Genomic DNA, 26,058 nt, shown 5'->3' with positions numbered 1-26,058 from the left:
CAGCATGACCAAAGATGGACAGCCCACCTTGACTTTGTGCTGAAGAAAGCCGAAAATCATTTAATATTCTCTTTAGGCTCAAATCAACTCTACACACTAAATCACTCTCTCTCTCTCATTCACAAAACACATTTGATGCCTATAATTGAATATGCATGCATTGCTGTCATCCCGTTCTAGATCACAGCCCTTGACCGCCTTGAGCGAATCCAGCGCAAGGCGGCCAGAATTTGCCTCCGCCCCTTCCTCTTCACTCCTCTCAATCATTTTAAGCACTGCTCCATCGGCTCAAATGGCTGACAATGTTATCTCGCCGCAAAGTGAAGCTCACCCTTCTTGCACACTCCATAAAATACCAATATCCCCCACAACACATACGCATGCTTAAAAATACCCGCCCCAGTATAGCCTTCGACACACACGCACTTGGCAACTCCCATCCACCAGAACCGACCGCTGTAAAGACTCCCCACTCTACAAGTCCCCAGAATACTGCAATGCCCTCCCTGCTAGCATTTGTGACAATCCCTCCTGACCTGCTTTCAAACCAGAAAATAATTATGAATTTACTCACTGCTGATTAGCTCAATCTGCTCCTGCAGCGCTCACCCTCTCCCAGACTTGTAAAATTCAAAGTGAAGTAAAGTACTTTCTCACTTCATAACCCCCAGCCCCACGCACAGCATCTCACCTTCTCATAAACTTATCTCTTATTGGTGATGGTGCCATAGTGAGAATAAAGAATTCAGATAACAGACAGCGGTACACTCTAGTTATGGCAGTACCACTGTCTGACACACAGAATACCAAGAGAAAACATCAATGCGTGCAAGCAAAACACGATTGGCGCCCTTTTCAGTACATGCATTACACACATCAAAATCCGTCTATCGGCGCTCAGCTATAAGCACTGCCTGGAACTGTACTCTTGCTGGCCACTTCCAGAATCCAGAATCTTGTATCTTGTTGTCGCCGTTTCTGTGGAGCAATTTTGTTCCGCCTGTTTTTGGTATGTCCAGGCTGACTGGAAACCTGTGAGTTGCCTGTGGCATGACTACGGTCAACATACATGTAGCAGGCCGTTGGAAGCCCTCCAAATGGACGCCAATCACCTTCAGAATGGGCCAATACATTACACTTGTATATACCTATTACAGGGTGCGACAGAGCTTTCGGCCATTGAAGAAAATGTTGAGTCACCTCCACCCTTACACTGCGCTCTTTAGCCGACTAGACCCTCCTGCACACAACCATCACCATTAGCGAAACAGCTGTCTGAAGGAGTTTATCAATATCGTCTACGGAAGTGTCCTCGCAATGGTGATGGTTGTGTGCAGGAGGGTCTAGTCGGCTAAAGAGCGCAGTGTAATGGTGGAGGTGACTCAACATTGTATATACCTCATTATAATAAAAAATATATGTATCGTTGATGGCAAACAGGACTTTGTGTTTATAATAATAATAATACCACAGCACGCGTAATATTATAATTATGTGGGTATAATTATACGTTTCGCTTCTGTCCTATCACCTATGATCAAATTCCATTATCAAGATAATAATTAACACGGCGCACTGATGACCTGTGACGCCAGATCATGGATTGTCGGCCAGATTTCTCCATGTAGGCTTGTCCAGAGCGATGGCCCTCACATTCCCCAGCTGACTGCTGCGCTTCAAGTCGATGTTCCTCCTCTGTAAGTCGCTTGTGATGCGCGTCGCAATGGATGTCCTTGGACGTCCACGCCCAGCCTTGGCATCTCCTGCAAAATAGCTCGTCAGCGCGATCCATGGCGGCGCATCCCTGTCCAGGGTATATTCTAGGACGAATCTCCAACCGGTTACGGTCCAATGAAGAGTGGGGGGGGGGGGGGGGGGCAGCAATTTAACAGATTTCTTGGTGCTGGTGTGTAGCAAAGATATAAGCAGAGGAAATGGACTATGGATGGATGGTTGCTACAGCTCGATGACGCGGTTCGACCGTACAAACTCGTGACCCTAGTACCAGCCCACGCGGCTTCCCTGGAAGTATCCGTCCAGAAAAAAGCGTTTGACCATTCACAGCTCCATTCACCCACAGAAAAGTACGGGCGGTTGGAACTGATTTGTAACTTTTCAACCGGTCGCCAACAATTTCAACCGGTCGAAAACCGGTTGGGGCGGTTCTAGAAAATTCCCTGACTGTCCATACGGAGAATATGGCCGGTTAGCTGCCATCTTCTCCGGTCCACGATGTCAGATAGTGGTTCCGTGTTGCACCTCTCATACAGCTTAGTATTTGATATCCTGGCTGGGTAGACTATGCCAATGAGCCGTCGGAGCTGCTTCAGGTGGAAAACGTTAAGCGATTCTGCTTGTGCTGCCGTGAGCCCCCATGCGCCGCAGTTATACAAAAGAACGGGCAGAACCAGGGCATTATACAGGCGGATGCGCCTCTGCTCACTGACCTTCCCACGCCTCAGCCAGAGGCTATACATCCTGCCGTATGCACGCGAAGCGAGATCTTTCCTCCGCTCCAGGTCCTCACTGTCGCCAATGAGGGACCCTAGCTGCCTGCTGGACCGCCAGGAGTCTGAAGTTGATATCAGATGCAAGAATTGTGTTTATAGCTGTTGGTAAAATAGCCTGTTATCAATTCGGACCACAATGAGCTGTACACATCGAAGGGCAGATCTCACACCCTCTCCCTGGTCACCTTTGGCTGCCCAACAGATGTTAGGTACTCAATCCCTGATGGGTTTCCTGGGGATGGGAGTGATCTTCAATCAAACTGGAAATCGAACCCGTAAGCGCATGTTTGGAAGGTCATTTCTCCAACCACTTTGCGAAGCAGGCACAGCTGCACAGTGTCCTATTTTCATCACCTGTTTACCTTCTCGCAATTTCAAATTTGGACTTCACAGCAGTCCAAATTTGAAATTGCAAATTGTATTTGCTCGCAGTGGACATAGTTTGATGCGCTCCCCATGATATCAGGCGAATGGCCGAGGGCCCTCTTGATTGGTGTGAGTTGCCAGCATGATGCAAGCCAGATGTGGATTGATCGAAGAAGGATAGATTTACCATCACTGTGGATAAGAGTCATACTGTGGCTCAGTTGGTTAGAGCATTGCTCGCGAATAGCAAGGTCCCTGGTTCGAGTCTCGGTGGTGTGACTGATGATTTTTTCTTTCTTTCATATCTGGCTTGCAAGTGTTGAGTTTCGGAGAGAAAAGAGCAGTACGTGGCATGTGGCCTCTAATTTCCTAAAATGTTTACCTTCTCCTTTCCAGTAATCCATTCTTATACTACTCGCAATGATTATTATGAACTTACTGTTAGCAATGGAAGCGCTGATTGCTGTCAGGAAATTCTGGTCTTTCCTGTGTGACCCCATTATGGCTGCCAGCACCGACTGGAAATCCATACTACGGTCATTCAGCTGATCATATTCCTGCTGCGAAATGTGGCGTTCAGCAGCATCAGCTGTGTCAGCGCGCCTCGAAAACTCCATCTCATTTACCTCGCTCTCATATCCATACTTATCCTTGTCATAGCCCTGAGGTAGATCCTCAACATCAACATCCTCATCCTCGTCATCGTCATAGTCCTCTGACAGCTCTCCATCATCATCTAGCAACTCGTCTAAGGCCATATTGGAGCTGCTAGAGTTGCCTAAGGGTACAACAGTAGGAAGACAGACTTCATTTCAAGAACAAAGACAGAACTACTTTGAAGTATGCCAAACCTGGTTTGGACCAGTTTTCGACTCAAACACTATCAATCTTGTTTGCCGGAGGTTAAATCGAGCAGTAGACTACCAGGAGTGCTCAGAAAGAATTAGGACTTGAAAGTGTTATGTCACAACCAGTCCAGAGCCATGACAACTCAGACTTTTGGATCCACTAGGATCCTTTTTTGTATGGATCTATACACATTTGGGTGGCTCTCCTACACAGCACAGTGATACATCCATTCTAAGTGACTGCACTGGGCTTTCCCGGACAGGGACCCACTCCTGGTACAGAAAATGTCACACCTATGGGCAGTCGAGGGAATCCCGTGTTCAGGGAACATTCAGGTTTTTACACGAAAACTTAAGGCGTTGATATGCAGACTGACAAGTACGCACGGTGAAATCACACCGTGCACCCGTGTGAGCCCGCGGCCGGAAAAAATGAAAGATGAGTGCGCCTGAAGGGCTTCTGCTCTCGTTGAAAAAGATATGGCACAATTTCGATTAGCCTTGAAATATCAGTCCCTCTTTTGGTAACTTGGCGGAGGTAACTCCAAAACTGCGGAGGTTGTACAGTGTTTAAGCCTTTACTAAAAAGGGTTTCAGGAGGTTTTGCCCGGAGGAAATTTGATATCTGCCATGTCGTTCGAGGGAGAGAAGTGATGAGAAAAAACCCGTTTTAATTTTCAACATTATGTCATCATGGCCAAGATATCGAGGAAGAAGAGAAAGTCTGGAGGTTCTCAATGCCAGTTTACATGCAAGGATCCATTCCACGATGAGTGAGAATCGCTGCTGCATAGCTCGAAGGATGCTCGGGTCGACAAATGTATCCTGACAGTGTTATCAGGGCTTTCTGGATGAGACGTGTCTGCAATTTGTAGGAGTTGCGGACGACTGGTTGACTCGAAGGATTTATTCACCAACCACCCTTTGTACGAGCATTCGAGGGGCGCTAGCTGTGGGGATTCTGTAGATGCCAGCAATGATGTTCCTCTCCCAGAGGTAAGCTCCTGCGAATCCACCGATGATATAGATGCTTCTTTTCCCCATGTCTCCAGCCAGTCCCATCTAAAAACCTCCTCAGCCTCAAACGAAGTAGATAATGTTGATAATTTATACAAAAGAAAAAGGACCAAGGAACCACAAGTTACGCTATAAATGAGCGTTAGCATGCTAACAAGAGTTAGCAGCCAGCCCAGCGAGCTGGCCCAACCTGCACGCATGCGCGAGTCACTTGGGCACGCGCCCTTCAAAATCCTGTACAATGTCTCTTGCATGTCATTGCTGTTTGGACTTTCGAGCGTGCAACTTGCGGAACATGTGGTCCCAAACAATTTCCTTTCGTTTATACTTTCAAGCTTGCATTCTCGTATCCCTACGTTTCAAATTCAGACTTCAATGACGCCTGTTGGTGCCTGAAACAATGTCGTCGTCTACAGTGGAACGTCGACAGTGGACTTTTAGCTTGCGCCATCATCAGGTTCCTGATATGAAGTACCTCCACACGATCTCAGCAACCCTTGTTTGTGCATTGAAACAATGTCGTCGTCACCAACCGGCGTCCAGCCTCTCCGGATCTCCTCGCTCTACCTGGCTCCGCTGCCCGCTAACACCACCAGTTACTAAACAACAGTTACTAAACAATCAGCTCATACGAAAGAATTGCACGACACTGACCAACGGTGGTGTTTGTGGACAGTATAGCGTAACTGGTAGTTCCTTGGTCCTTTTTCTTTTGTATAAATTTATCCTTGGCTCTCCATCTGAGTCCACTGTTGATAATGTTCATAATACTGATTCCTTGCAGCGTTTAGAGAGAGAGAGAGAGAGAGAGAGAGAGAGGAGAGAGAGAGAGAGAGAGAGAGAGAGTGTGTGTGTGTTGGTGGCCAAAATGTGCATCGGCTGCAATGTACAAGATGCATTCCCACAAGGATTACAAAATTGAATTACTTGAAAAGGAAATAATTAATCTGAAAAAGGAAAGTGTAGGCTCACTATTAGCACTTCTGAGCACCTCGGAAGATCTGCCCCAAATGTTGCACACAGATGGAGCGCAGGCTGCATTTGTGTCCTAATGCAACGTGCAGGGTAAATGTTAGGCAGGCATTGCAAGATGACCAAGGCAAATCAGTGGTTTCGACCCAGCACCCCAAAGTCACCAAGCCAGGCACACGAAAGTCAGTCACCGAATTTGTGTATGTACCGGATGTGGACAGCAGTACCAGTGTTTCGTTGACCAGAGTGTCCTCAAAGACCAGTGGTGAAGATGTACCCCTTGTGTCCCTGGCAGATGTTGGATTTTGTTTACCCCTACTCCCACGAAGCTGTTTGCATTGTGTTGTGCAATGTTGTGAAGCGTGCAAGGGTAAAACAATGATTAGGTGACGAGGGGTGATGGAATGGCCCACTGTTGTGTGTAACAGCTTGCCATATTGACTGTGATGGAGGAGCCAAGCACAATGCAGCCGAATTGGCTAACCATGAAGCAGGAATATCGCATGTCGACTCAATGTCAAAGGCTGATCTGAAGAGTGCATGTAGTGCAAGAGGCTTGGGGGTAACAGGGAACACGAGTACGTTACGTGAGAGGCTGAGAACGTTTTCAGATGATCTGGTTGAGAAGGGTGAATTGACGCCCCGACAAACATTCCTGATGGGGAGTTTGATTGGGTACTCCAGTACTGCCCATTTCACATGGCTTGCACTGGGAGATGAACATCATTCAGTGCACTGTCAAGTATCTGTGGCTATTTGCCTACATAGGAGTTCACTATTAGCCAGGGATATACTATGTCTTCTTCCAGGCAATTGGATTGAGTCTTCAAAGCCAAAAACCATCACCGCACATATGATGAGCTGAGCCGTTTCACAGATAGCTGCTGTAAAGCCACATTTTGTTTTTTCTATGTTTCTCCTCACCGCCCGCGTAGGTTTTCAGAAAATTCGGAAGAAAAAAACGTTCATGCTTGTACCGTAAAATCCCGCCAGAGCGCCCCGTCTCTCCCATCCGCCCCTCCCTGACTTCTTGTCAGGAAAGTGATTGATTGTATCCTCGTATGACTCTGTCACAGTCTGTGATGCCGTACTGTACTGCAGACGCGTGCTCAACCCCGTTGGAAATGTACGCAACAGTGCCAATCCTCTTGACCAGGGATCGCACAACCCTGAAATTTGATGGGTCTGTACGACTCCTGGCTCTTGACCTTTGGTCGATGCACGAACAGTTTTCGTAGGTGAGTACTTTTTCATGTAGTACTCAATGCGGCAAGTAGGACTCGCCCATCCGCCCCTCCCCACCTGAAGCGTCGAGGAGGTAGGGGCGCTCTGGCAGGATCTTACGGTACATGTACATGTATGAACGCTGCACATGCTGCAGCAGCTAGATGCGTCCATCAAAATCGTGAACGTTTGCACCACAGCTAGCAGCAAAGGAGCACTCCCTATCCGTTCTCTGCGATGAAGGCTGCCGTAACGAAACTTTCAGTCGTTCACTGCCTGAGCCTCGCGGGTCCCAGGAATACCGTAAATCGGACGAGTTCCGTGGAAACTGGCGTCTGTGGAACGATGTTGTGGGCAGAAAAACCAAGCAATGGACACATGGCAAGGAAAAAATGAGCAGCGTGGAGACAAGAGTTTGATAAGCGGATACAAGAACGTTGAAGTAACAAAACGAAAATGACGAGTGGGAACGCGTTTGTTGATGCGATAGCAGATAAATGTATGTTCTCTTCGCCATCTCGCAATGAAACTTTATACTCTCAATGTCGCAGTTTGGCTGATATTCGTGGGCTGATGTGATAATGTAGTGCAATCATGTACTATGGGATCACATGATTATACAATGTACAATGTAGTACTGTATAGTATACATGGCAGTGTCTTGTAATAATCACACATACATAATGTACACAGTCTTGAGTAGAAATTGTTCTAGCTTTTTCTTGGCTTTTGTTTTTTTCGCCCACCCGCACACCTTTTGTTAAAATTTGCCGACGAGAAACATAGAAAAAACAAAGTATGGCCTAATACGAACTTCTGCGGCCGCATGTACTCGCCCAGGATCTGGCAGCAACCCACCCCATTCAGCAGAGGGTTGCTTCGTTTGGCGCAAGCAGTTCACCGACAATCACACGTATTCCTGGCTGCTGGAGCTGTGCACTCAGTACTGTTTTCCGCTGTTCATGTTTCGGCGGGGAGCAAGGCACAAATTAATCTGACGGCCCCAAGTGGTCCTGCTATCTGCTTGCACACCTTTTTTTCATTTGAGACACTCTGTTCTCAGTCCTTGCTTCCATACCTAACTCGTTATCTGGTTCACATCTGGCTGCGGCTAACTACCCTTCAATTGATGTGTTGTCGCTATTGCTGTCTATGTCTCTGTGCGTGCCAATATAAGGAGCAAGAAGTTGTATAACATTGCCTTAGTTGATCATTTTATGGAGGTGCATTTTCATGTTGTGCATACCAGTGCTCCTATTCAAAATAGTTCAGTGTGATGTTTGTTGGCTACTAGCATTGTTCTGTTGTCCAGAAAGTGTCAATTTCTAATGCCACACTTATAATATTATTTCAATGTTGACATTCTGAGGTGAATTGATACCAGACTATTGTGTTTTAACTCAACAAGTATCCAACAGGTGATGTTTGAAGGACCAGCATAGTCCAATTTTATTTTTTATTTCTTCAGTCGGGCTCGTGGTGGGATCTGGGGTGGCCATCGAGGTGGGATAAGAACTGCTGCTTTTTGCAGAGCTGTTGCTGTTGTGACACTTGTCAAGCTGGTGCAGGGCAAAATCTCGTCCCCAGGGTGCGAGCTGCACGTGTGTCGAACTCCAGAAGGAGAGACCACCACGACCAAGACCTTGGCTCCACTTCCAACATGCAACTCTGCGGCCTACAGAACACAAAGGAAGCGAAGTCTTCATGACCAATTACGCAAATTCAGAATTATTCTCCTGCTGTCACTTGAAATGAGGCCAGTTACTTCGTTATGTAGACTTTTCTTCTCCGGAGCCATCGGATATCGAACACTGCGAAGAAGCTTGAAAAATCACCACTGATCACTCGAGAAACAAGCAGGGATCTATTTTCTGTAATTTGTTTGGATAGCAGTCACTGCTACACAGTTTTACAATTGACTAGCAACTTCCAGCATTGATTAGCAGTTTTCCTTCATCGAAAGTTTACATGTATATGTATATCTGTACAATAGCAGGATTTTGTACAGAAGAGGACAATAGCTGCAGTTGCTATTTGCTTTTCCAAACGAACGGTTGACCTGAATATTTTACGTTAGGGTTTTTGCTTGGGCTCGTTACATGTTCAGCGTCCATCCGACTTCGAATTCTTCACAACACAATGTCCTTCAACAGGGCAGTTCCACTTATTCCTTCCACAAAGAACGCTCAGGGAAGCGCTCAAACGATCGTGACACATCGTTCAAAGCGCACAGAACTTTCGCTTTTCTCCTTTTCTTCATCGAAACAAATCGACACTCCTGGCGCGTCCAGTTCTTTTTCCCGCTTCTGGACAGTGATCAGATTCACTGACATGTTGGCTACATGAGACTAAGAACCATCTACTTCAACTGTGTCTTGTCGAACAGAAACAAACTGAATTGAGCTTGACAGTGAAAAAAGAAAGGAGAACTTCTGGGAACGTCACCGCCGTGTACAAAACTTAAAAAGACTGCAAACTGTGCAGTCTTGTACGACCGGTCGACCAGTGCTATAGCAGTGGCTAGTGCAGTGTCCAAAATCAAACAGAGCGCGATCCGCGACCCGAGCGCGGCCTGAGCAGGACAGGCCAGTTGATTGGAGTAGTAAAATGCTACTCCCTAGTCAGCAGTGTGTACAACAGTCGCATGCAATCTGAACACAAACAGTACAGAATGGTCTTTGTACATACCGGTATGCATGGCCAGCACATCACTGTTTTGGGCGATAAAAACGAAAAGCGAATCGCAGCCAGTGAATTCTGATTCGCAAACTGCGATGCGAACCCGGATAAATCGATCCCTGACAAGACAAGGCTTTCGACTTTTTTTTAATTTGGCGCACGGACTGTACTCAGAAAATATTCACCAAAATAGCGTTGTCATCTTTTTTCTGGTGCGGTCTGCGGAGGTAAAAAGGGCCGAGGCTGGGAAGGCGCTACGCGGGACTACGGATCACCATGATCACCTTGGCGACTAGACAATGTCAAGTGCAGCAGTAGTATTCCCTAAACAAGGAATTCCCAGGACTGATTATGCAACACGAGGGGTCCACTCATCACACACACATGTACGCAGAGGCAAGCAAGCAAGAACGCATGCACGCACGCACACACACGGTTGGACATACACACATACACACATGCATGCATACATGCACACACACACTTAAACATGCACCCACACGTGCATACACGTGTGCACAAACGTACACACACAAACTCAGACACACACACAAACACACACACAAACACACAAACTCAGACACACACAACCTGAGACACAGAAAAACACACAACACATAATAGCAATACCTGTTATCTCTCGAAAGTCAATTATGGTCAATGAGGAGATGTCAATGATTTGAAGTATATCCAGGCCTCGCAGCAGTCCAGGATAGTGTACTGCAAGGAAGAGTAGATGACCCAGTGTCCTCATTGGTAGCAGCAGTACCACCTGGATGGAATCCCAGTCGCCTTTGTAGATGACCTGAATTTGATTCTTGGAGAAGGTAAGGTCCTCCAGGTCCTCAATCACTTCCCTTCGGATCCTATGTTTAGTGTAGTCGTCAGGTTGTCCGTTGATGATGATTTTGACCAATGTCCTAATATCTCCTCCTGCAGGACACATGTAGATTCACATGCATGGCCGCACACACAAACAGACACATGCTCACATACACACACACACAAACAGACACATGATCACATACACACACACACACACACACACACACACACACACAAACAGACACATGCTCACATACACACATACAAACAGACACATGATCACACACACACACACACACACACACACACACACACACACACACACACACACACAAACAGACAGACACATGCTCACATACACACACAACAGACACATGATCACATACACACACACACAAACAGACACATGATCACACACACACACACACACAAACAGACACATGCTCACATACACACATCACACCCATATAAACATGCATTAAGAGTAATGTAGGTCTGCACACGCACATGCCCACCCAGACACCTAAGCCAGCAGCAATTCTGGTTGGCACATGGGTGGCGCTGAGCTCATCGTGAAGATGGCTACATTTATGTGTGGTCTGCACCGCTCTTAGTAACTTCTGAGTCTGGGTACTGATTGCATGGATACAACAACTTCTTGCAATGCTTAGAATTTGTGCTTTCCCATCGACTGCACTTGAAGTACACAGTGATTTCAAAGCGCCATCATGCACTTTTCTCTCTCTGCAGATGCCTGGCTGATGTACAAGATCTCGAAGAGAATTGGTGAGCACACATGCTCATTCCCTGGGCACTGCAAATTCACAACTGATTTCATGTTACAGAATCATTTTCAACGTTTCGGCAAATTGCCTTCATCAGGACGCAATATGAAGTGGAAGTCTGCCAAGGAGCAGTTATATACACTAATTTGGCGTTCTTAGGTGTTGCTAATATTTCTATGACTGCACATGTTACCTCAGTGCTAGAAATATGACATGTCTAAAACTAGTGAAAGATCACAAGTTTTCACTGACTCATATGCTGGGTGTTGGTAATAAGTTAGCACAGCGCAGATGTCACCAGATAACTTGAGACATGTCTGAACAGGTTTCTCGCAAGCAATACACGAATGTGACCATGTCAGTGTTTTCCAGAAAATACTGTCACCTAGGTAGCCAGTGTGGTGTGACTGTTTTAGAGTAATGACCATCCAGCACCGGTGTTGATCTCTGGGCCTTCGTTTCTGATCTCTACTGTCTCCCGCAATTTGCGGCTTGCCCTGTCACTGGCTCTTGCAACCACAGACACTGCCGAGAAGATGCTGTCCCCGACACCTAGGTTGATCCCCGCATGCTTAGCTCGCATGTGGTCACCCCATGGCTTATCCACAGTGGGACCTGTTCAGACATGTCGCAAGTTATCTGGTGACATCTGCGCTGTGCTAACGTACTACCAACACCCAGCATATGAGTCAGCGAAAACTTGTGATCTTTCACTAGTTTTAGACATGTCATATTTCTAGCACTGAAGTAACATGTGCAGTCATAGAAATATTATCAACACCTAAGAACACCAAATTAGTGTATATAACTGCTCCTTGGCAGACTTCCACTTCATATTGCATCCTGATGATGGCAATTTGCGGAAACGTTGAAAATGATTCTGTAAAATAAAATGAGTTGTGAATTTGCAGTGCCCAGGGAATGAGCTTGTGTGCTCACCAATTCTCTTCGATTTATAAAGCTGCAGGATGCCTCCCCGCTACTTCGTTTGATGTACAAGATGATTATGTATATCTACTATCACCAGCCATGCATCGATCACTGCACATGCAGTAGCCATACTTAAACATCAGGTACAAATGTACATGGTTGGTTTGAAATCATCCTGGAGCAGACACTAGTATTGGTCTAAAAGCCTGTGGCTGAGTACAGTAGTAGAATTTGTCCTACTTAGCTGTACACATTCAGATATACATGAAAACGGTAGAGAACGGGATATTACAAACCTTTTCCTTCAACACGTGTGAGCGCAGGATCACTTCTTCTGCTCGTAGATTTGATTCTGATATTAGTCTCATTGAAGTGCTGCTTAGATAAACTGTCCAAGATAATTCCATCACAGTCAGCAGATGTCCTGAGTTTGCTGTCCATAAAAACCGTGACTCGAGCATTGCGCAGATCATCTTCTGTCCATTCTGGTCATACACATAGTTGAGGAATTAATATGGAAGAAAGCACAACATACATCCGCCGTTAATTTATTGCAAACCTGAGTAGCCGATGCACAATATTGGGAATCAAAATATTCATGATCCAAGAATTTAGCATCAAGGTGTATTCTGCGTCACACAAGGCGAATCTGAGCTGTGATATTCCAGCATATGATTAGGTCCTGGTCAGCCTTAGTTCCAGTCAGAAATCACCTGGTTTTAATGTGCCACTTCCGTTGGTACTCAGTTCATTCAAACAGCAGTATTGTATGAAACATTCTAGTCAAAGAAGGTGGATATCGTAGAATGGCTAACTGATATCGTAGAATGGCTAACTGATATCGTAGAATGGCTAATTCATATCAATGTTCATCTGGTGCAAGTTTGGGTTCAGAGCAAGAATGGACCCGTTGACTCTGTCCAATCCTTCTTTGGGGGGTGGGTTGACCAGATCCGAATTCATGCCACCTGGATCCGGATTCTAACGATCAAACAAGTCCAAAGACTGCGAATCCGGATCCCAGGCCCACGGATTTGCACAATATGCGAGCCGAGCCAAGCAAAAAGGTGGCTTAGGCATAATTTTTGGAAATTTCTTTTTTCATGCCAAAGTGTCTACCTCTCCAACTTCCATCAAGGAAATTTTGGTGCCCATCTGCAATGTATATGTGCCATAAATAAGCATACATTGCGCACATGTCACAGCATGCCTGGTATCAATGAAACTAAGATCATAATTATGAACACCTGCCCAAACTCCAGAAAACATGGGACACCAAGTGGAGACAAAGCTTAGCAGGTGTGGAAGCAATACAAGAAGAACGAGCACTTGTGTTCTGATTAAAGGATCCAAGAGAGAAGAAATAATTGATCTATGTATCTCATGTCATTTCATCGCGCAAAAAGAATTTTCATACCCTTCAATGATTTGGGGAGTCTGTGACTATATTTTTGCTGGACTGGGAAATGTAGCATCTTACCAAGACAGTCCATCATCCTCTCTCCAATCACCTACACCAGCATGAATTAATCCTTTCTTGCAGCTCGTAGTGTTGTGCCAGAGATCGAGCTCCATTGGTCTCTTGCACGTAGGTCCAGCAGATTGCACATCGCTAAAAAGCGGCACTGATTCTTTGTCCGTCCTAGTCCATGTCATTCTCCTTCCCTGGTGTAGGTAGTGGTACAAGCACCACGGGACGATATGCAAGAGGTTAAGGTCAATGCATCGCTTCGTCGTGTAGCACTATTGGCCTTGAAATGAGGAAAATTTGGAGTATAGTACGCTACGCCATGAACATTTGAAGGTACCCGAAACAAAGTGAAACATCGCAGCAAGATCCAACTCACTAGGGAGCTTGTCAGAGTGATAGTCGGACAGCTTGTAGACGTCTTCACATAGGTATACCAGCCGCTCTAGTCGTGGCCACGATGAGAACCACAGGCACTATGAATGAGCGAGTTTTCCTCGTCAACTAGGGTTGGGCGCACACGGAGAGAGAGTGTCATCCTGCTCGCCTCCACTTCCTCCAGAACGCTCCATTACGATCTCTGGCACCGCCGAGAAATCCCCACAACGATGAAAGAGGGAACACTGAAGAAGTGTTGCTCAAAACTAAAAGGCCTCTTCCTTCTTCTCCACTTGCAAACTACAGTGGTCCCTCTATAATCCGGCACCATTTGTGCCACGAAAATCTGCTGGATTAGGGAGGGTGCTGGATTAACAAATCTGATTTACTGCTGCAATGTACATGAAGAGGACATTTTGGCTACTGAAAATTGTGCTGGTTTATCGAGGGTGCTGGATTATAAAGTGCCGGATTAGAGAGGGACGACTGTATTTACTTGAAAAGATGCTCGAAAGTGAATATTTTCGAGACTGCGCTCGAGTAGAATTTTGCCGACTGTGACGTTTTGGTGATTTTCTCGATTTGTTGGCAAAACGCTAAGCCACTTTTTAGCTTGGCGCGGCTCATATCCTAAATGCCCACTTAAGGCATGCCCTACATACCTTACCTTCGGTGTCTGAGCTAGCAGCAGAGCCGGAAAACCCTGAGTCACCTTCAGACATTTCGGGGCTGTCCAGGAGGAACTGAGACTTCTGCAGCAGAGAGGCCTGGGAATCTGGAACACACAGAAGAGCAAATCGGAACAGCCACATTGGAGCAGTCACTTGTGCATAGAGTTTGAAATCTTCTCTACTGATGTTCTGTGAATTCAGGTCACCAGTTATGGCAACTAAAGTTAGAGAGAATGTATATGAGCCGCAATCAGCGAAAACGACCCTTAGAGGTTTCGTAATTTTTTCAAGAAAAAGGTCGATTTGTGACGTTCAACGATTTTTTGATCGCGCTGCAAACAGCGCGACGAGTTCTTAGTGTTCCTTGATCTTGTTGCGATGGCTGCGGACGCCAGAGCTGTTCGCAGAGCACACGCGACAGTCATTGTGTACAGCTAGCTCGAGCCTGGTAGGGAGTGGATGCTGAAGTAGCCGCTGAAGTTCAGAGTGAGGATGAGACGTTCTTTGGTTCCGACATCGATGTCGACAGCGAGGCGGGATCGCAGCCGTCATCTCCTGCTGCGTTGCGGCTCAAGGCGGTCGATGACTCGTTAGAGTCGGAAGATGAGGAGTCAGCACCTGAAATAAATTCTGAGTCTGGGGCTAGTGACGGCATCGACGTCGTGTCGTCAGCTGCGGAGGAGGAAATGGAAGACATTGCGGAACGACTCCACGCAGGATGCAGCTACAAATAAGTCGATCATGTCTCCGCACTCTTCAGCTATTCTTTGTCATTCTAGCTGCTTACTGCACTATTTCAAAGGTATTCAAGCTGCCTACCCACCTTAGAATGCTGAATATTTATTGTAAACATACAATGTATACATACATTGCACCAATTTGGAGTACACCTTGTATTTTGGTGTATACACCCGTTTTGAATCGTAATATTGAACTTTTTCTTGGCTGAGGTCCTTCAGTAGATGTGTTTCAACAAATTTCTAACCAAAAAGGAATTTTGAAAAATTCGACCCTAAGGGCTGTTTTCGCTGGTTGAGGCCCATATGAGTAAAGTCACACACAAGAATACTTCCTCTGTGCAGAGAGTGCTCGATACCCTCATATCTCCCTCTCCCTCTCCCTCTCCATCCCCTCCCCCTCCCCCCTCCCCTCCCCTCCACCTACCCTCCCCCTCCCCTCCCCTCCCCTCCCCCTCCCCCTTTCACGCAATTTGAGCAAACTTGCGTCCCCTATTGTGAACTGTTATTCTTTTGGGCACTGTATCGACTCTGTCACCCTGTGGTTGGTAGTCTTGGCAATCACTTCCAAAATATTTGAGGACCCCAGTTGTCAGAACCCTAGAGTTTTAGAACTTTCTATTTGCCTTTTTTAGCATTTCTATGCAGAGTACCATAGGCAAGGCCCAGTAGGGCTGAATGGGATAAATGCAAATTCAGCTGCAACCATACAACAGCCTCATGCTAAACGCGATCCACATACAAAGTTTGAACTCGGTGCAAAATGATGAATGGCCAGCAATCAAGGACATCTGAGAGTTGTAATTTTTGGTACTCCTCCGAGGTGTGATTTTTGGCGTGCTGGGCCAAGCACAAGGAAGCCATCTGCAAAAAAACTGCAGAAAATGGTTGTTGTTTGATCCTTTGGTGTAATCTTTGTTTCTAGTCGAAGCTAGTTGCTGTTTGGAGCAGAAACGCTGAAATTGACTATTTTCTGCATGTACTCAGGCATGCAGTCTCACTCGTATTTTAGCTATTTTTCTGGAATGGATGCTGCTCTGCGCCCCTTGGTGAACATTTCCTGCGCTCGTGGAGCAGCTGAAAAGGACCACTGGTATGTCTGGTTCCTGGTTTGAAAGTGGAGAGTCGACTTTTGTGCCTTGAAAAAGGAGTAGAGAGCGATAAAGGTACGTCTGTGGCTGATTTTTGAGTGCTCCTCGTACATTTTTGATCGTGATAGAAATTCTCAGACCAAAGTCAGACCAAAGTCAGCGCGATGATGGTCGTACAGTTTTCTTGTGAATTTTTTAGTTGTTTCATCTCGTATCTATGACAGTATCGTGATGGTGAAGTGGAGAGGGTGATTTTCGTCCTCTAGGCTTCGTTCGGCCGACTTTGCTTCGTCCTCGTTGAAAAGTAATCCTGAAAAAAAGGTCGATTCGCAAAATTATGTTGATTTTCAATGTACGAGATGACATGCGATTGCTGGCTATGTTTCATACAGTTACCGCTTCATGGTCAACGACTTCCACTAGCACATCCACATTATAGATAACAGGTATACAAGCTTCCAAGGACATACCGCTTACCTGGACTGGTACGAGCCATACTTGGAGCTGACACATAGTCAATATGCCTGGACATTTCTTCGGTGAATGCTCTACCAACATTGCTTAGTAGGGCCCTCTTGGCTTGCGGCTCGAGAGGCAGTGAAGAAGCATGTCTTACTACTGCAGCTGCTGCCAGCTGTGCCGTGTTTTCAAGGTGGACTGACGCTTGTGGCTGTGTACTCTGCTGCAATGCAGTTCCTCTCTCAGCAGCATTACCAACAGCAGCACACCTGCCAGTGCTAGTGTTAGCTGAACTGGCAATGGGATGTGTTGTAGTGGCTTGGGTGGAGGCACTCAAACAGGTCTGGCTAAGACCAATTGTAGTCTCTGCCGTAGTAGAAGGACCTGACATTGATGATGGTAATCTACCAGGGGAGGAGCAAGCTAAGGCTGCACCGAGCTGCAGAGCGAGAGGTTGCTGTGCACCTGCCACAAGTACACCAGCACAGAGACATGTCCGCATCCACAAACCGATTATGTGATTTCAGGTTGCTACATTTGTATAAGCATGCAAACACACATACATCAAATTCCATTGATTTTATTAAAGAAGGTTTCCATTTTGAATGGCCGGTGTCATGACACCTCAGTACATACCAATGTTTTCAAGTCTATTTCACATTCACCATAAAGCTAACGAGACAGGACGTAGAAAATGTATGGGTGGCTGGGGTGACCTGTAGACGGTCTTACTATCCGTACAGTATGACATGCAGCAGCTATTGCAATAGCCAACCTAACTCATCGTGAGGTATAAAGCTGTGGCCCATGATCAGTTGACTCAATGCCTTTTAAATTCTTGTTTTTCATTATTCAAATGGTAACCATAAGAATTGTTTTATGACGTCGTCTGACACACTCCTATCTCTAATTCCCTCCCCCTCCCCCTCCCCTCCCCTCCCCCCCCCCCCCCCTTTCACGCAATTTGAGCAAACTTGCGTCCCCTATTGTGAAGCGTTATTCTTTTGGGCACTGTATCGATTCTGTCACCCTGTGGTTGGTAGTCTTGGCAATCATTTCCAAAATAATTGAGGACCCCAGTTGTCAGAACCCTAGAGGTTTAGAACTTTCTATTTGCCTTTTTTAGCATTTCTATGCAGAGTACCATAGGCAAAGCCCAGTAGGGCTGAATGGGATAAATGCAAATTCAGCTGCAACCATACAACAGCCTATAGTCAGTTTCAAAAAGATTAGCAATCCTGGCGATCGCCCAGGGAGTTTGAGTCTTACCGTATGAGCGCTCGAGCGCTGCCTGGAAAAACTCACTGTGAACTCAAAGAAATATTCCGCGCGAAAGTATGAAAAATGACAACTCACTGACCTCGGTACTCGTACATGTTCGTCTGGTATACAACAAACGAGTTCTTCCTCGCATCGATATGGAGTCAAGAGAGGACATGTTGAAAGTGTGGTAAATTTTGACGAGCGGGATGCGTCCGTTTTGTGACCAAATAGATTCTTGGAGTTGCCGCGGATGCAATTTACTCTCACGATGTGGCGAAAACAGCATCGACACAGACTCATTCGCAAGGCCTTGAAGTGGCAAAGCTATCCGTGTGGCTTCGACGACATTTTAAGAAAAGCAGACGCCTGTAAAAGCTGATAGAAGACGGCGTTGACTCCTAAATTCAAATAAATTGGCGATCTTCAAATACTAAAATAATTCTCAAACAAAAATCGATCCATCGATGTGCCGGTGTATTCAACAACACGTAGCTACAGCGCAATGACTTCCATGTTCACTCACACGGTTTCAGTGTTGCGTGTGTTCACAACTTCACATGGCGTGAGCCAGTCAAGTGTCAGTCAGTTCGGCAGGAGGCGCGAGCTCCAACAACAAGTCGTTTGGCGCAGCCACCTTCTTTGTCTTGTACCAGCGTGATCACCAAAACAATGAAAAAATGAAGAAAAAATGTTTGACTTGAAGATTTGTTGGGATTTGAACTCACAACTTCATGGTCAGCAGACAGCATTCATAACCACAAGGCCAAAAGGAAGAGATAAATCGTGGGTTTTTATAACAAATCGATACTGGCTTCCAGGGCAAATTATAAACCATGGGAAAAGGCCAGAAACCTGGCCGAAATACTAACTCCTTAACGGTTGGTCCAATTGTTCCGAAACCTTCACAGAACAATTTGCCGTGCCCTAACAAGCCGTTTTATGTACTTTGTTGTCCAAAGTTCCCTTATCTTCATACTTTTTAAGACCCAAACTTGATTGCTAATCTTTTTGAAACAGACTGTAATGCTAAACGTGATCCACATACAAAGTTTGAACTCGGTGCAAAATGATGTTTCATACAGTAACCGCTTCATGGTCAATGACTTCCACCGGCACATGCACATTATAGACAACAGGTATACAAGCTTCCAAGGACATACCGCTTACCTGGACTGGTATGAGCCATACTTGGAGCTGACACATAGTCAATATGCCTGGACATTTCTTCGGTGAACGCTCTACCAACATTGCTTAGTAGGGCCCTCTTGGCCTGCGGCTCGAGAGGCAGTGAAGAAGCATGTCTTACTACTGCAGCTGCTGCCAGCTGTGCTGTGTTTTCAAGGTGGACTGACGCTGGTGGCTGTGTACTCTGCTGCAATGCAGTTCCTCTCTCAGCAGCATTACCAACAGCAGCACACCTGCCAGTGCTAGTGTTAGCTGAACTGGCAATGGGATGTGTTGTAGTGGCTTGGGTGGATGCACTCAAACAGGTCTGGCTAAGACCAATTGTAGTCTCTGCCGTAGTAGAAGGACCTGACATTGATGATGGTAATCTACCAGGGGAGGAGCAAGCTAAGGCTGCACCGAGCTGCAGAGCGAGAGGTTGCTGTGCACCTGCCACAAGTACACCAGCACAGAGACATGTCCGCATCCACAAACCGATTATGTGATTTCAGGTTGCTACATTTGTATAAGCGTGCAAACACACATACATCAAATTCCATTGATTTTATTAAAGAAGGTTTCCATTTTGAATGGCCGGTGTCATGACACCTCAGTACATACCAATGTTTTCAAGTCTATTTCACATTCACCATAAAGCTAACGAGACAGGACGTAGAAAATGTATGGGTGGCTGGGGTGACCTGTAGACGGTCTTACTATCCGTACAGTATGACATGCAGCAGCTATTGCAATAGCCAACCTAACTCATCGTGAGGTATAAAGCTGTGGCCCATGATCAGTTGACTCAATGCCTTTTAAATTCTTGTTTTTCATTATTCAAATGGTAACCATAGGAATTGTTTTATGACGTCGTCTGACACACTCCTATCTCTAATTCCCTCCCCCTCCCCCTCCCCTCCCCTCCCCTCCCCTCCCCCTTTCACGCAATTTGAGCAAACTTGCGTCCCCTATTGTGAAGCGTTATTCTTTTGGGCACTGTATCGAGTCTGTCACCCTGTGGTTGGTAGTCTTGGCAATCATTTCCAAAATAATTGAGGACCCCAGTTGTCAGAACCCTAGAGTTTTAGAACTTTCTATTTGCCTTTTTTAGCATTTCTATGCAGAGTACCATAGGCAAGGCCCAGTAGGGCTGAATGGGATAAATGCAAATTCAGCTGCAACCATACAACAGCCTGTAGTTAGTTTCAAAAAGATTAGCAATCCTGGCGATCGCCCAGGGAGTTTGCGTCTTACCGTATGAGCGCTCGAGCGCTGCCTGGAAAAACTCACTGTGAACTCAAAGAAATATTCCGCGCGAAAGTATGAAAAATGACAACTCACTGACCTCGGTACTCGTACATGTTCGTCTGGTATACAACAAACGAGTTCTTCCTCGCATCGATATGGAGTCAAGAGAGGACATGTTGAAAGTGTGGTAAATTTTGACGAGCGGGATGCGTCCGTTTTGTGACCAAATAGATTCTTGGAGTTGCCGCGGATGCAATTTACTCTCACGATGTGGCGAAAACAGCATCGACACAGACTCATTCGCAAGGCCTTGAAGTGGCAAAGCTATCCGTGTGGCTTCGACAACATTTTAAGAAAAGCAGACGCCTGTGAAAGCTGATAGAAGACGGCGTTGACTCCTAAATTCAAATAAATTGGCGATCTTCAAATACTAAAATAATTCTCAAACAAAAATCGATCGATCGATGTGCCGGTGTATTCAACAACACGTAGCTACAGCGCAATGACTTCCGTGTTCACTCACACGGTTTCAGTGTTGCGTGTGTTCACAACTTCACATGGCGTGAGCCAGTCAAGTGTCAGTCAGTTCGGCAGGAAGCGCGAGCTCCAACAACAAGTCGTTTGGCGCAGCCACCTTCTTTGTCTTGTACCAGCGTGATCACCAAAATAATGAAAAAATGAAGAAAAAATGTTTGACTTGAAGATTTGTTGGGATTTGAACTCACAACTTCATGGTCAGCAGACAGCATTCATAACCACAAGGCCAAAAAGGAAGAGATAAATCGTGGGTTTTTATAACAAATCGATACTGGCTTCCAGGGCAAATTATAAACCATGGGAAAAGGCCAGAAACCTGGCCGAAATACTAACTCCTTAACGGTTGGTCCAATTGTTCCGAAACCTTCACAGAACAATTTGCCGTGCCCTAACAAGCCGTTTTATGTACTTTGCTGTCCAAAGTTCCCTTATCTTCATACTTTTTAAGACCCAAACTTGATTGCTAATCTTTTTGAAACAGACTGTAATGCTAAACGCGATCCACATACAAAGTTTGAACTCGGTGCAAAATGATGTTTCATACAGTAACCGCTTCATGGTCAATGACTTCCACCGGCACATGCACATTATAGACAACAGGTATACAAGCTTCCAAGGACATACCGCTTACCTGGACTGGTACGAGCCATACTTGGAGCTGACACATAGTCAATATGCCTGGACATTTCTTCGGTGAATGCTCTACCAACATTGCTTAGTAGGGCCCTCTTGGCCTGCGGCTCGAGAGGCAGTGAAGAAGCATGTCTTACTACTGCAGCTGCTGCCAGCTGTGCCGTGTTTTCAAGGTGGACTGACGCTGGTGGCTGTGTACTCTGCTGCAATGCAGTTCCTCTCTCAGCAGCATTACCAACAGCAGCACACCTGCCAGTGCTAGTGTTAGCTGAACTGGCAATGGGATGTGTTGTAGTGGCTTGGGTGGATGCACTCAAACAGGTCTGGCTAAGACCAATTGTAGTCTCTGCCGTAGGAGAAGGACCTGACATTGATGAGGGTAATCTACCAGGGGAGGAGCAAGCTAAGGCTGCACCGAGCTGCAGAGCAAGAGGTGGCTGTGCACCTGCCACAAGTACACCAGCACAGAGACATGTCCGCATCCACAAACCGATTATGTGATTTCAGGTTGCTACATTTGTATAAGCGTGCAAACACACATACATCAAATTCCATTGATTTTATTAAAGAAGGTTTCCATTTTGAATGGCCGGTGTCATGACACCTCAGTACATACCAATGTTTTCAAGTCTATTTCTCATTCACCATAAAGCTAACGAGACAGGACGTAGCAACTGTATGGATGGCTGGGGTGACCTGCAGACGGCCTTGCCATCCGTACAGTATGACATGAAGCAGCTATTGCTATAGCCAACCTAACTCATCGTGAGGCATGAAGCTGTGGCCCATGATCAGTTGACTCAATGCCTTTTAAATTATTGATTTTCATTATTCAAATGGTAACCATAGGAATTGTTTTATGACGTCGTCTGACACACTCCTATCTCTAATTAGACATCAATAGCACACTGTGTACGGTAATACGGTTGCATTCCTGTTTCTAGCATTCATTGTCGATGTAGTACTTTGCGACCATCACCATCCCCGCAACTTCCCGTAGCTTCTTACGTTGCTTCCTGCCGCGTCCCCTTTGAATGTCAACTATATCGCAAGCAAAACTCACCTGGATAATGGCAATGATGAAGTGCTGGTACAGCTGATACTGTGGCTGTTGCTCCTAGTTCTGACTCTGCTGTTTCTCCACGCACTCGTTCTGAAATTCCAATTGGAAGCCTTGCCTGGAGTGACACTTGAGGGGTTAATACAGTTGCTGATGAAGCCACTGCGTCTGTTTCTGCTACTCCTGCCATTGCCCCTGCTGCTGCTCCAGCTACTGCTGCTGTTGCTGCTGCTTCTCCCGCTTCTGCTCCTGGTCTTGCTGCTGCAGTTCTGCTTTTCATCGGTGGACACAGTGGTGCTAATTGCTGTCCATCTGGCCATGAACTCTTTGTCCCTGCATTGGAGTGATACGCTGCATATCCTGCTGATGCAGCCGCTGTTGTCATGCCTTTTTCAGTTGGCATGGTTACAGGTGGGTCTGCTCTGGCTGCTATGGCGTTGGCTGACTCTGGTTGCTTAGCAGCAACACTCGAGGACAATGCTGGGGTCACTGTACATAGGGGAAAGAGTGATAGAAACAAGAAAAACACAAAGGGCGGTAGGAAAAAACCAGATTACAAGGAAAGCACTATGGGACCCAGGACACTGTACAAGATACGATTCCAGTGAGTGGGTGTTTGTAGTAAATAAGGGGGTGGAAGACAGGAAAAAGTAGCTATGCAAGTCAACTGATCAAGGGCAATAACAGTCTTTGTCTATAATCTGTAGGTGAAAATAGAGATGTAATAACCAGTGCACTATTTGCACAATGAACAATTTCGTTATGAAATTCAGGGAGAGGATGGGTGCAGAATCTATTTTCTTCACGAGAGTTCCTCTCACCTTGTTGAACGCGGTCTTGTGGCAAGAGTTGAATCATCTGATGATAGCGGTCGGTGTAGCCCATTTTCAGAATGACATTACACAGACCCTGATAGGTGTCCATTTCACCAGGATCAAGGATTGAAACGACTTTTGCATTGTGGGCCGCACCTCCCTGTTGTGCTTGTATAAGTTTAAGATCATCAATGAGGTCGCGGTCTTTGATCAAACCCCGGCGCTGGACAAGCTTCCGGAATTGATCAGGATCAAGACGTTGAATCCATAGCTGGATATCGCAGACAAACTCTTCAGAATCAAATGGGTTTTCTGAAGAAAGAGAAGTTGATCACAAACAAGACACTCGTGTGTTGTGAGGAACCGTAAATTTCTAGTAATGTTGCTGCGGATCAGGGTTCGTGTCGGTACCCGGTGGAGCTCCTGAAATTCTGGCCTGGATTTTCAGCATTTAAGTGGGGTTCTATGGTGGTGGCGGTGGTGCTGCTAGCCTGGTCTACTCCACACGGGTGTTTGAAGTAGCTTTTTCTGGCCAATGAATGGTACCCGCTCAGAAGAATGAAAGAAGAGCGAGGAGAATGAGAAAGAGAAGAAAGGCGTGTGCGAGCATAATCGTCGATAATTGCGCCCGCAACCTCTCAATAAGAAATCGACTGCACCTACCACTGCACCATATGGCCCACATACGGGTTGGTATGGTGGAGCAGAGAAGAATAGTGTACACACAACCAACCTGATCATGTACTAACTCTGCAGTCAAGTGTGACAGGAACAACTTGGGTAGTAAAAGAACCGAGTCCTCCAAATAAGCATAATCTGACTATCCTGCCGCTTGGGTCAGGTGCAATTCCACTCAATTTCCAGCCAAGACTCGGACACTTAGTGATGTAATTTACGTTCATAACTAGTAAGGAATGCAAGATCTTTACGAGTCTTGACTTATAGACAAACCGACAAAGCACTCACCATCCATCGTGCGAAAATGCTCTCATACCAACCGTGTAGCAAAGAGCTAAACAGAGAAATATAGAATGATGGATTGATAGAAAGATGGAAATTAGCACAGAAAGGGAGAAGAAACCCCAGAGATTGTAAGAAGCGATGATAGCGAACAGCTATGTTAGACATAGTGTAGGATTCCCTTTCCTAATAGTAATACAAGACTATTCCCTGGTTTCATCAGACACTCAACTGTTCATATCGATAGTAAAACTAATGTTACTTGTCATGACGGAGAAGAGAGAGAAAGGCAAGAAACACGTGGGCATGCGCGCGGCTTACAAGGCCAGAGATTCGTCACGTGGACAGGAGCAGGAAATACGAAATACAAATGTAAGAAATAAGTAATCATTGGCCTATACTACAATAGCAACTTGTGCTGGGATTACACCATTCAACAGCTTGCAAGGCTGATGAATTGACCGCCACTAATTTTAGCCTGGTATCCACCACATAGCTGATTGAAGCGGCTTTTTCTGGCCAGTGAATCCCTATTTTTCATTTTTTCTTTTTTCTTTTTCTTTTTACACACACACACACACCACACAACATACTCCGGCATACACTGGCTGTTGGTAACCACCCAGGAGAATGAAAGAAGAGGTAGGAGAATGAGAAAGAGAAGAAAGACGTGTGTCCCACATACACACACACACACACACACACACACAAACACATACACACACACACACACACATACACACACACACACACACACACACACACACACATACACGTACACCCATATACTGTCGTGGACATGGAAATTCGATCGGAGGTCAGGCGGCCCCAGGGCGCTGGCCATGCAGTCGTGAGTACGTACAGTGAAACCTGTCTAAGGCGACCCCTCAAGGGACGAGAAAAAGTGGTTGCCGTGGCCAGGTGGTCTCTTTATCCAGGTTCAGTGGGTCACGTGACCATATCCACATGTGACACATCATTTTGATCAGTGTATCACAGTGCACACACCTATGCTACTCTAGCACGACTCATGTGCCTGGGGTACTCAGACCTGTCAAGTGTCGTGCATGCACCATGTACATCTACACTTCCTGCACTGATGTGTAGATCTACCATGCATGGTGCACCATGCAATGCGTACATTTACATGACTAGCACTGTGCAACGCGGTCGCGGGTGGGTGGTCGTCGGTTACGTTGAGCGAGTGGTCGCCTTATCCGAGGTGTTTTGAACGTGAATGCGTCTGTGACAAGGAAAAGTGGTCGCCATGGTCGAGTGGTCGCCATATCCGAGTGGTCGCCATGGTCGAGTGGTCGCCGTATCCGAGTGGTCGCCATGGTCAAATGGTCGCCATATCCAAGTGGTCGCCATTACAGGTTTTAGTGTATATGGTACACACACGCAGCGTTCAGTACACA

At 46.1% G+C, this 26,058-nt stretch overlaps 1 protein-coding gene across 1 annotated transcript in view; it reads right to left on the bottom strand.

Moving 5' to 3' along the window:
• Positions 1-24,692, bottom strand: part of LOC135829261 (uncharacterized) — a gene marked incomplete at its 5' end in the record, with an annotated part of 75,903 nt that extends 51,211 nt beyond the window's left edge. The window contains 10 exon segments of the mRNA XM_065341664.1: positions 3,316-3,654; positions 10,247-10,549; positions 12,453-12,641; positions 14,670-14,777; positions 16,979-17,425; positions 19,391-19,837; positions 21,804-22,250; positions 22,869-23,354; positions 23,687-23,992; positions 24,647-24,692. Coding sequence (XP_065197736.1) covers positions 3,316-3,654; positions 10,247-10,549; positions 12,453-12,641; positions 14,670-14,777; positions 16,979-17,425; positions 19,391-19,837; positions 21,804-22,250; positions 22,869-23,354; positions 23,687-23,992; positions 24,647-24,653 — 3,079 coding nt within the window.
• Between the last annotated feature and the right edge of the window lie 1,366 nt (positions 24,693-26,058).

Source organism: Sycon ciliatum, chromosome 13 (genome assembly GCF_964019385.1).
Source record: "Sycon ciliatum chromosome 13, ocSycCili1.1, whole genome shotgun sequence".
NCBI lineage: Eukaryota > Metazoa > Porifera > Calcarea > Leucosolenida > Sycettidae > Sycon > Sycon ciliatum.
The sequence above is the reverse complement of the archived record's forward strand: the minus strand, read 5'-3'. Positions and strand labels throughout refer to the sequence as shown.